This window comes from Amblyomma maculatum, chromosome 6 (genome assembly GCF_055883805.1).
Source record: "Amblyomma maculatum isolate TAMU_Amacu chromosome 6, ASM5588380v1, whole genome shotgun sequence".
In the NCBI taxonomy this organism is placed as follows: domain Eukaryota; kingdom Metazoa; phylum Arthropoda; class Arachnida; order Ixodida; family Ixodidae; genus Amblyomma; species Amblyomma maculatum.
In genome coordinates, this window is record NC_139349.1 from 79,004,580 (window position 1) to 79,017,169 (window position 12,590).

Below are 12,590 nucleotides of genomic sequence, written 5' to 3' on the forward strand. Positions count from 1 at the left end.
TTTTGATCGCGTTGGTTACCACACTCAGCCGGTAGTTTTCTTTCTTGGGTGTCATTGCAAAAGCAGCGAATTCCTTCCCAGGAGGATGAGCTTGCAATAGGGTGTTTCCTCTCAAGTGTCCCTTATCATCGTTCCAGATAAGTCTTGGCGTCAAAGGCCAAGAAGTAGGTGATTGGGATGAAATTTATGACCTCTCGGAACAGTCACTGATTAGAAAGGACTGTCAGGCACTTGTTGGTGAGTTGGAGGTTTTTCCTTTGCGTTTCTTGTATTAGCAGAAAAGTGTGTCACATTATCTGAGGGTAAATTAAGGGTGGAGTGGTACGGCAATGAAAGAAAGCATTCTTTTAAAAAAGAAATATTAGCATGTATGTGATGACTTCGTGGTCGTTTCAACCTGTATAAACCTGAACATTCTTTCTGACTGCTGTTAGTTGACTAGCCTGTAAATATTATACATTCAACATTGAAGGCTGCTGTTAAATAACTAGCCTGTATATATTGAACATTGAAGGCTATGATAAAACTTTTATTTATGAAGGAAACCATGTCATGATGCAAAGTTTATGCCACATAGCTTTCATGTACAAAATGCTATTGTTTTCTTTTTTCTGTGAATATAAGATGCAAAACATTGCTTAGAGCTTCCACAGCAGTTTCATCTTGTTTCAGTTTAACTGCATATATACCTAAATATATGCTCAGTAGCACATAGTTTTTTTTATTTGCAGTGGTTTATTGTGGTCAGCCTGGGAGCTTCTCTGAATCGTGAAAGTTTCTTCAAATAGGTCATGTTTCCTTATCGTGGTGGAATTTAGTTGCACATCCACTTGTTTTTTATGAGCTTGAAACAATGAAAAGGGATCTTGGTTTTGTACCCACCCCTTTTGGGGTACAGCTTGGTGTGAAAATTTTGTCCTCTTTCAGACAGGTTCGGGAATGATGAAGAGGAGAAGTTGTCTGTTTTGTGTGACCTTGAGTCGGTGCTGACCCGGTTTTGTAAAACTACGGGCTTCCACTATGAGAGCAGCAACGGCTGGATGGAAGTGCTGGAACCTCTCATCGCCCTGCACCTGTCAAAAGAAGAGCTGTATTTCTGCTTCCATGCCTTGATCACCACTTACGTTCCTAGGTGAGTGTGCGGTTAGAGTGTGTGCTGACCCTGCGTTGGCAGGCTGGAAGGGTGGTCGTGCATAGCTGAGACATGTTGCCTGGCAGGCTGGTTAACTAGTATTACATAGTTAACCTTTAACTATTATTGTTGGGCTTTCTATTGAGTGGTTTGTGGCTCACCGTAAATAATTTGCTTATCAGTTTCTCGATTTTCAAAAGTACCTTTTTTGTGGCCACTGCAGTGCAAAGTATTTCGGGATTGCAGCCTGGCAAAAACGAAACTGAACAGCCGCTGACAGAGCTAACCACGCCTGTGAATATGTGTCACGCAGTGGCGCATTTGTAACGTGCTCTCCTGCTTGCTACTCTCACCAGGGCACTGTGAAAAAAACTCCAAGTGATAGTTAACCAGCTAGTTAACATGTCTTAGCTGTATTCTGATGCACATGACTGCTGACAGTGGTGTGTCAAAGGAAGCATTTTTCTAGCTCAGATTGCTGACGCTATTCGGTGGACCACTCTGTATTCATTACAAAATTACCGATGCAGTGCGGTCGAGTTCCTGCATTTACCACTAGATGGTAATGCCTGGCTATCTAGAACAGGGCATTATGAACTAGCATCTGCACTTGGCATCAAGGTGGACAAGCATATTGAAGTTTTATCCCGACAACTAATATTAAGTCTTCTTTGTATGCCCATTGTTGTAATGACCCTCTTGTGATTTTCTCGTGCTCTTTGCAGGCAGTGCGTGAAAGATGGTGCCCCTTTTCATCTCTTGCGACTTCTGCTGTTGTACCATGACCCTGAGCTGTGCTCGTTTCTGGACACCATGAAAATCACGCCGGACTGCTACGCCCTACCTTGGGTAGGCAATTTGCATTGACATTATTGTTGCCTAAAAGTTGGCAGCTTTATTGGAATTGAACTGGGTCCGCTTTTAAAGTTTTGGTACATGCAAGAAAATAACAGGACGCATCAAAAGGACATCTCTGTGCTAAACTTGTTGCAGTCATATGTTTGCTCTTCCTGGAACAATTCGGGAACGGTGTGAATCAGAAAGTCAGTGGCTTACCTGGTACACAATGAATAAGAGCTGTGAAGGTTAAAATGTGCCGAAGTCATTGAGGCTCAAGAAAAAAAAATTAAAGCGTGAGGTTTTCAAAGAATAGTTGGTTACATTCGATTATATCAGTTCTAAAGCGAGAGCTTTCGTACCCCTCATGTCGGAAAAAATAGTCCTGCAGTGTCTGAAGGCTAGCAGCCTTGAAAAGTCATGAGCATGTCTGTGACAGGTGATTGTTGGCAGGTGACATGAATGCCATGATTGGTCAGAGGTACAGTTTCCTAAAATTCCCTAAAATCTTTTGATCCAGCTTTCTGGGACTGCAAATCTAAGCAAGGGAATGGGGAGAATACGGGTTGCCGATATATCACGTGACAGAATATAGAAAACTTCGCAACTTGGGCTTTCAAGATGTGCATCCTCATCACTTGCCACCATTTTCAAGTTTTGAAAGCAAAGCCATGGGTCTCCCTTTCCTTTTCATGTTCTTAGGTACAGTTGCCATAATGAGGGCTAGCACCATTCAGTTTATGGCCCAAGATGGAATTGCAAAAATTGTTTATGTAGCAACAAATAAGGTATATTGCTTTTTCTAACTAGTTCATTGGACATACAGTACAACCTCGTTAATTCGAAGTCATCGGTACCGCGAGAAATCTTCGAATTAAGCGGGTTTTCGAATTAACCGAACACACCAAGAAATAAGACTTAGGCAAAAAAATTCGTTGCAGGAACGTGTTAAAAAAAAAACTAGTATTGCAGGAACCTTTATTCGGCATATTTTGAATTACTACTGAAAGTAATCAGAGATGCTGGTTTGCCGCGTCCGGTAGTTTGCGGCTCCTAAGGTCATGCTCTTGAGTTGGTCAAATAGACGAAACATCTCTGAACTTCCACCGCGGCACTCAACAAAACTGCGGATAACGTTCAGCGATCCGATAACTTCACCAAGAGCAGGTGCTCGGGGAGGCTCGTCGGTGTCGTCGTCGCTATCGTCGCTGTCATCGGGCATGTTCGTACCATCAGTGATCTCACTCTCCAAGTCAGAGTAGCCAGTCTGCTCTTCGCTCTCAATGTTGATATACTCGGCGAAGCCGACTGCGTTGGACTCATCCTCGGTCTTCGAACAAGCGGCCAACTCGGTCTTCGAACAAGCGCTCTTGCCTGCTTCCTGGATCAAGCAGAACTTCTGCTGCAGCGTTAAAGTCTTGTACTTTGGCATTTCTGCACTGCTACGGTCACAAAGCTAGCACTTCTGCACAGTCCCGCCCAAAAAAACGGCACAGTAGCCGACCCCTAACCACAGCGCACAACACAAAGAAATGGCGCAGACGAGACCGGCGCGGCGGTGGTGGTGGCGTACTTGCAGCGTCGGAGGCACGAGGGAAGAGTGGGCGAAGCACACCAAGGGATGGAGTGGGGGCGAGGTCACGTGATAAAATCCGGTATGCCCGCCGTGTTGCAGTGAAGCATGTCTTCTCCTCTGCAGGCGCGTGTTTCGGCGGTGCGCGAGGCGCACTGTGGACCGATTTTTGTGCAGAGAGTGCTCCGGCTGGGGCGCTTCACCTATAAATCATCACCATTACTATGTGGCTTTGCCTCGCGGCTCCGTAGGGCTGTCGTTTCGCCGGGTTTGCGGCGAAACATGGATCAGGCATTGCCGCATAGCAGTCCAAATTTTCGAATTAACCGGGCTGGCGCAGGCCGCCTGTTCGAATTGTCCGGCCAAATTTACATTGGAAAATACGGGACCGCAGAAAACCTTCGAATTATCCGGGATTTCGAATTAACCGAGTTCGAATTATCGAGGTTTTACTATTAATATGGTAACACTGCTGAGGTCACAAAGGATGATTATTTTTGATGGGAACCTTACTTTTTCAAGTGCGAATTTGCAATTTGGTGCATAATGTAAAGAAGAGACTACAATGTAAACATTGTCTAGGGGTGTGTGAATGAAGGCAGAAAAGGAATTACTAAGGTCAGTGCACTTGGCAGATGGTCAGCAACATAACAGGCAGGAGCAGGAAATTAGTTTAGACAAGTAGACACTGCTTGTGCAAGGTAAGTCTGATTTATGGTCGTGTTTAGTGAATGATGTTTAAAATTTAATAATCATTCTTTGTACAGGTCTGCCTCATATTGCCGCAAAGCTTTGTACACGCTCAGTACCACCAAGATGCAGCTCTATCACTTGGAGATATCATCCACAATGTCGTAAAAGCCAATAAAAAAGGACAGATTATAAAAACATACTGGGTCCCCAGCCATGTGGGGATCAAGGGTAATGAAAAAGCGGACAGACATGCATCACGCGCACATAACACGAAATAAATCACCTCAACATACCCCTTAAAGACTGCACAGAATTTATAATGACTAAACTAAGAGCTAAGTGGCAGGCTTCATGGGATAATGAGACAAATAACAAGCTACACTATTGTTCAAGAATGGAAGTCATTGAGTCATAAAGAGCGCTTTTTGGAATGATCTTCTGTCGCCTCCGCATTGGACATACACATCTCACACACAACTTCATACTCCTCAGACAAGAAAAACCTACATGTGAGACATGCCGTGAACAACTGACAGTAAACCACATTTTAATATCGTGCACTAAATATGAGGAAATCAGGAAGAAACATTTTGTGTTTCTATAATAAACACATTCCATTTCATCCAAATCTTTTGCTAGGGGAGAATGCCATTGTCGAAATTTCTTCTATTTTTTGATTTTTTAAAAGAAGTAAAGCTAATAAACAAACTCTGAGTTATTTTTAACAAGAACTGCTTTACTTTGAGTTTGGCGCATGATGGCCTTTGTTGCCTATGTGCCATAATACCCAAAACAACACACACACTTTCCTAGTAACGAAAGATGCACCCAGGGTCATATTGTACAGTCGCAACCACACACGCCTGATTGCACATTAGTCTAGATTGTCGCAGTTTTCTTTTGCTCCTTATTTGAAAGTTTCCCTTAACAGCTTTCAGATTGAGCATAGCCAAAAGTGGCAGGCATTCGGTAGTTTGACAGCCGCTGAGTATTCTTGTTGCTATCGCTGCCTTGGCCAAGTTGCTTACTCCTTTGGGGGTGGAAGTCAGCCCAGTAAAGAGCTCATTTCAGTAACATGCCAGTCTGTTTCATTTATGGCCTACAGCATTGTCACCACCATGTGACAATATCCTCCTCTTCATTCTCCTTTCCTCCACACCCTCGCTTGCAGTTTCGAAGCCTCTTCTCTTCAACATGCGACCTGAAGGTGATCCAGAACATGTGGGACATCTACCTTCAGCTGGCTGACCCCTTTCTCCTGTTTTATCTCAGCCTTGTGCTGTTAGCAAACACAAAGTAAGAATCGCGCACATAGCTTTGCGCAATTTTTTGTGATATCTCCCTGAGATAAAAGGATGATTGTGCTGCTTGCCATTATTTTAACTTCTTTCTTTTTTACATCACCCAGGGAAGAAATAATGTCAAGGAAAGGTGACAGTAAAAGTGCTATCATAGGTGAGTTGGCTCTCGCTTTTTTTATTCCCACCTGACTGAACCGCTCTTATCGAATGTGATTTTGGTAAAAAGCTTACAAAATCTTTTTCATTCCAACATGCTTTGCTTATGATTCAATGGAGCACTGTACAATTTGCATACTCAGAAATTAGAGTCGCATGCATTTATTTCATTCGGCTTGCAAAGCTAGCAAATAATTTAGGCTTGTTAGTCACTGTTACATATCATAGGTTTTTTGCTGCTGGTGTACATGCTCAGTTGAAGGTTTCTGAGGACTGTGGTGTTTCCTCTTGGTAGCATTTGTATCGAAGCATTGCTAGGCAGGGTCAGTGTACACTTCTGTGCGCTATAGCATCAGCAGTGCAACTGTTATTTTCAGTGCGTAGGATTCTCAAGTATACCATTTAATTTTACAATGCTAGCTCTTAATCAGGAGGTCCCTGGGAAGAACATGTAGTGCGTACGAGCTGATATGCATGTGTCTACCCTGTCAAGCTACAAGACCATCTTGTCAGGCTAAGATGCCATTCTTGGCCTTTCTTCCATTTTGTGCTAGTCATGCACCAGCAGTGTGGTGGCATGTCTTCACTGCCAGCAGAAGGCTGTCCAAAGAACTCTCTTCAACTGCATCCATTTCAGTTGCTTTCAGTCGCTTGGCCCTTATGCAGCTTGGTTTAAGGTTCGTTTTCCAAGAGGACCTGTAGTATTCTGTGCCTGAGCTCATTTGTGGTATTTACTTCTGCCTCTTAAGATTTGTTATCAGTGGAGCTAACAGCCTAGCCATAAGGGCACCGGCATCGTCCTGTGAGCCGCAGGAAAGACCTACAGCTTGTTCCACTGCACCCTTCGTGCCATGACATCATCATTGTGCACCTGGACCTTACCGTCCCTGTGTGCATCCTTCTTTGTGAGATGCCATTTGGGCACCACGAAATCTGGCCCGTGATGGGTCATTCTGTATCACGTGCCGTACTTGCAAAACCTCCACCCTCTTCCAGCAAAGCCATGGAAAAGCAGTTGGCTTGGATCGTCTCTAGCTGGCATATCCTGGTTCATCTTCTCGCTGCTCTGGCTGACTTGAAAAGCACACAGTCCCCTCTCTCTTGTGCTCCATTGCTCGGCTCACACCGCGAGGGTCTATATTAGGTTTCGACTTCCAGTCCATGTAAAGAGGAAAACCCTGCAGTGCTCTCCTTGGGACATTCCTAAAAGCACTGCTGAACACAGAAGAGAATCACAAATGCACCGAATTGTGTGCGTGGGATACTACAACGGGGCAATTCACTTCTGGCATTATTAGATGTGACATTCTTTTCGCTTCAGGCCCTGGCCTGGCAGCCACGCATCTTTTTGTGTATAACTGTTATCATATGTCAGCTGACACTGATTGTTCTCTGCATTGCCAGTTTCAGTCACTGCTCGTTTTTTTTTTATTGTGCCTTTGCTCTAAAGCTTTTAAAGCCACATGTCTTTGTGCTCAGCTTAGTGCCCTTTAACGCAATAGCGTGGAAAGGCCCTGGTTCCCCAGAAAATCCAGTGTTGTGGGCAGAGTGAGGTACAAAATCACAGGCATGCCTAGATACTTATTAGTCAGAGTGTCGTATGATGTCACGAGACTACGTGACATGGCCATGTTGGCCAGCACTGCCTACTGAGGCTTCTCTGTTTAAGGTGGTGTGGTTTGATGGGAAACGAACCGTCTGGTACCTTGTATCCAGAGTGAAACAAGCTACTTCTAGGCCACGTAGGCATGTTCTTATGGCTTGGTTAAAATGGGGCTTTATATGGCAGTGTCAGGTAGTCTTTCACATAATGTGAAATCTTAAAACTCTATGGTAGTGATTATGCGGGAGATAAGAGAGGCACAGTGTAAGGGATTAGTGATTAAGCAAGTATCAAAGTGCATGTACAAGGAGCACTTGCTGCTGGGCTAGTTTTTTTTGGTTCATAATTAATTTTAAGGTGCAAAAAACAGACAAGACGCATTGGGAGGTGACAGGACGAAGCGCCAACTTCCAACTGGCTTTACTCCATGCATGAAACGTACTTATATAGCTTGTCGTCACATGCGCAGGTAGGTCACCTAAAGCTCCGGAACGACATGATAAGGCGCGCTCCGGAATTTCTTTTCACTATTATACAAAGAAATTGATGTGTCGCTTACGCACAAGTTGCCTTTCTTTTTGATAAAAAATGCTTCTATCAACTCCCTAGCATTGGTATCTTTGCTTTTGCCCAGAATGCGCACATCAGTGAAGCATGGCTCACGATTGCGGGACGGGCACTTATTAATGTGCTTAGTTAGATGTGTGCCTTCCTTGTTCTGCTCTGCGTTTCTCTCATGCTCCCTCGTTCGCTCATTCAAGCACCTGCCTGTCTGACCTATGTAGGAGTTTCGCAAGACAGGGGGATTTCGTAGACTACCCCTTCAGCACATTTCACGAACGGTCTCCTGTGCTTTGTTCCGCAGTCTCATTTCTTGGTGTTCTCTGTGTTCTCTGTGTGTGTGGTGTTCTTAGTGGGAGCAAAGGCCACCTATCTTTCTTGGCGCAGAAAAGGTGAGCCGTACACCATGGCGGCTGGCAATTTTTTTTTTCAAATTATGGGCCACACGATGCACATATGGCACCACCACTGGTCTTACCTCTTTTGAGGGACCTCTGGTTTAGCTCTACCAGTACCATTCTTTGTCTTGTTTAGGAGACATTCAACTACCGCAGTTGTATACCAGTGAAAAGAAATTCCTGGAGTGCGCCTTATCATGTCGTTCCTGAGCTGTAGGTGACCTACCTGCACATGTGACGACAAGCTATATAAGTACATTTCATGCATGGAATAAAACCAGTTGGAAGTTGGCGCTTCATCCTGTCACCTACCTATGTGTCTTGTCTGTTATTTGCACCTTAAAACTATTTATTTGTGAACAAGGGGAGCTGCAAGCAAGAGCCATTAGCATTGTCACATCATGTCCTTAAAAGCAGAGCTTAAGTATCATCTTTCTGCTGCTACTTATCTTCCTTTTGTTTTTTCCTACAGAACTCATATCATCTGCTCCATGTGCCTTAGAAGCGGAAGACATTGAGGACTTCTGCTCACTCGCCCAGTTTTACTCCACAAGGACGCCCCTGTCCTTCAGTCGGGTATGCTGCCCTAGCTTTTTTCTTGGTCAGCCAGCTGCAAAGTACTTCGTTAATTACTGTGTGTAGTTTCGTAAAGACTGCATTTTTTTAAAAATTGAACAGTTTTGAGGATTTATTGATTTGTACTTAGTAATTAAAAACCTTTTGTGTTTTTGAAGTAGATACAGTACGTTTGTCTGTAAATGTATAGTGCTAGAGACATACATTAAGGTATTGATCAGTGGTTAGGGCATTCGGCTACTGAGCCGAACGAGCGGGGTTGATTCTTGGCCGTGGCAGCCACATTTTGGTGGGGGCGAAACATAAAAGGCTCCCGTACGTTGTGCGATATTGGCACACGTTGAAGAACGTCAAGTGGTCTAAATAAGTGCAGAGCCATCTACTACACTCTCTCTTAACCCATGCATTGTTTTGGTTCTCTGCAACTTAAATTGAATTACAGGAACTTACATTTCTGTTGAAGAACGTCAAGTGGTCTAAATAAGTGCAGAGCCATCTACTACACTCTCTCTTAACCCATGCATTGTTTTGGTTCTCTGCAACTTAAATTGAATTACAGGAACTTACATTTCTGTTGAAGAACGTCAAGTGGTCTAAATAAGTGCAGAGCCATCTACTACACTCTCTCTTAACCCATGCATTGTTTTGGTTCTCTGCAACTTAAATTGAATTACAGGAACTTACATTTCTGTTTTCTGACAAGTTGGGGCATATTGAACAAAAAGGTATCCTTGCAGTTCAGAAATGCTTTTGAGCGGAAGGGCAATTTACTGCACGAATCAGGTGTGCATTAGTGTAAGGTCTGTGTTGTTAGGCTGCACTCACTGTACCAGTTCGTATAGTTCCGCAGTGGTGCCACAAGTGTGCGATGTCATTTCTGGCAGTTAAAGGGCCACAGGCAAGCAAGCAAGTCCATTGCTTTAATCAAGTATTGCAGATAGCCTTTGCACTTTGTAAAATACTAGTGATGCGAATGCTTGAAAGGGGCGAAAATACTAATCACAGCTCCGTCACACTCCCTTTCAAAAGAGCCAACCTACTTATATCCTCTACCCTGGCTCGATGAACCAGGGACATAATCAAGGGCAGCATCAATTGGTCTGCCTCTCTGATGACAGGCAAATCACGCGGTGTTGTCTGTTCGCATTGTCTGCGTCGCACCTTTCATTTTCACACACGCGTGCACCCACACAAACAGAAAGTGTTTAGTTTTAGCTTTTTATTGTAGAACATGTAGCATCTGCCATTTTCCACTGGCTTGCACTGCCTCTAAAATTGGAGTAAGAGGGTGAATTTCATCTGCGTAGGCTAATCGGCCAGGCAGGAGAGAAATTCTTGAGTCGGAAGGGAATGGGAGGAGCAAGGAGCAGTAGATTGATGTTAATAGTTGTAACTTCGCTATTAGTGAGTCTTCTGAAAAAAGAAATGCTTGCGGTCACTCGTTCAGAAGGCGATGCCTCATGACGACTCTCGTTCAAAAGGCGATACCTCACAAACACTAAGTTGAACACATTTTAAAACTTAGAGTGGTGAGTGGCCCTTGGCTTGGCACAGGCTGCTTGTGAAACGAACGGTTGAGGGCAGACCTGGCCACCTGCTCGTCTTGCCATCTCTACCAGGTATGCAGCCTTGAAAATCTTGTACCATTTAAAGGATTTTGCTTTAGTTCAGTTCCTAAGTTTAAAATTCTGACACTTCGAACAGCTGCCCACCTTCTCCTTTAATAATTAACTGCCAGCATTTCATTCAGGTCGTGGTCACATCCTCTCTGGCCTATATACAGTCAAACCCGAATATAACGAACTCGGATAGAGCGAATTATGTTTTATATCGAACACTCGAATTTCCGCTAGCATTATGCATATAAAATGTATTTTTTATAACGAACTACACATCGGATATAGCGAACTCAGCGCGCGCGATCGGTCGCCAAACGCCCGCCAACGGGCGGGCCTTTGTGCCGGCTCCGAGTTCTCTCCGGGCAGCCCACGCTGCCGGGCCGCAATACTTCTAGCGCATGCCGTTGTCAGATGGGAGGGGGATTGGCGACGGCTCCGTTCCCCAAGGTCTCACACAGTGCATACGTCATCACGCGCCCGCTAGGGTGCTTCTGCGCCGATGCCACGCTTCCGTAAAACGCAGGAGGGGCTCTCTACAGCAGCTTCCACGAGGGACCCTCCTGTACACATGCGCGGCCGTCGCCCGGAGTAGCGTGAGTAGCCTTTAAAGTCCGCGCCATCGGCCAGCCTCTCTTTCCAGCGCTCCTATTCGGCAGCTGCCTACCATGTGATCAAAGACGTTCGAGCAGCTCCGGACCTATTGCGCTTCGAGAAAGAAGCAACACCGGCCAGAACTGGTTTCAAGTTTGGGCGAAGGGAAGGCAGCCTCTGAACAACGAACGCGTCAGTGGCGAACTTTCCCGCATCCTCGGAGCTTTCTTTGTTCGCGTTTGCAAGTCGTGCTGCTGCTATCCTCACGATTCCGGACGTGCCTACGTTGCTGCTGGCTTGCATTCCGGCGCTACATCCTGCAAGATGACGACGAAGCAGCGGCGTGCCCTACCGCTTTCCGACAAGCTGGAGCGCGGCGAAAAAAAGTCTGACGTTGCCGCGCATTTCAAGATTCCGCTGAGCACGTTAAGCACCATTTTGAAAAACCAGTCGGCCATCAGAGGCAATGCACAGGAACGACCAAATGGTGACGGCTTTCGCCACCGCAAGCCGGCTTACGACCAAGTAGAGAAAGCGCTGTAACAATGGTTCTTGGACGTTCGCGCGCGAAATCTGCCGGTCTCTGGCCCCATGCTACAACAGAAGGCAAAAGATTTTGCCTTCGTCCTGGACGTCGAGGGGTTTACAGCGGGCAGTGGTTGGCTCCAATGATTTAATGACCGCTACTCCATCACCGGGAAGGTGGTTGCAGGTGAAAGCCAAGCAGTGGACGCTGAGAGTGCTGAAAAGTGGGTGCAAGACGTGTGGCGTGCTGTCACGGAGAGATACGAACCGTGCAGTATTTTTAACACCGAGGAGACTGCCTTGTTTTGGCAACTGCTGCCGAGCAGAACCTTGGCGCTAAAGAATGAGAAGTGCCATGGCGGCAAATTGAATAAGGCCCGAGTCACCGTTCTTCTCACGACAAACATGGACGGTTCATCAAAGCTGCGGCCGCTTGTCATAGGCAAGTTCAAGTCTCCTATGTGCCTGCGAGGATGCACTTCACTCCCAGTCACATACAACTCAAATTCTAAGGCCTGGATGACCAGAACGTTGTTCGAAGCGTGGCTGGGACGAGGAACTTGCAATGAGCGGGCGAAAGATTTGCCTCCTCCTCGATAACTGTTCTGCGCACCACTGCGGCGTCACGCTCAAGAACATCGAGCTTTGTTGCCTGCCACCGAACGCAACAGCGGTTTTGCAGCCCCTCGATCAGGGGATCATCCGCGCTTTCAAGCTGGGCTACAGGAAACGCGTCGTTGAGTGGCTGTTGGTGAAATTGCGGGTTAACGACGAGCTCAAGATAAATTTGCTGGCCGCAATAGAAATGATTAACCGTGCCTGGCAAGACGTGACGCAATCCACAATCCGCAACTGCTTCCACCATGCTGGACTATGTCGAGAGGATGCAGAAGCTGCTAGTGAAGCGCGCACTGTGCAAGATGACAGCGATGTTGCCACGCTGTGGGAAGAACTCGCTGATGTTCCGGACGCTGTGCCCGAAGAAGTTGCCCTGGAGGATTTTCTCACTGTTGACGACAACGTAG

General features: G+C 45.8%; 1 protein-coding gene across 2 annotated transcripts in view; it reads left to right on the plus strand.

Moving 5' to 3' along the window:
* TBC1D23 (TBC1 domain family member 23) overlaps positions 1-12,590 on the plus strand; it is a 43,542-nt gene that overhangs the window by 4,907 nt on the left and 26,045 nt on the right. For both annotated transcript variants that reach the window (XM_084606995.1, XM_084606996.1), the window contains exons 3-8: positions 138-237; positions 928-1,132; positions 1,858-1,981; positions 5,407-5,531; positions 5,644-5,690; positions 8,727-8,830. In XM_084606995.1, coding sequence (XP_084463121.1) covers positions 138-237; positions 928-1,132; positions 1,858-1,981; positions 5,407-5,531; positions 5,644-5,690; positions 8,727-8,830 — 705 coding nt within the window. The remainder of the gene's footprint in view (positions 1-137; positions 238-927; positions 1,133-1,857; positions 1,982-5,406; positions 5,532-5,643; positions 5,691-8,726; positions 8,831-12,590) is intronic.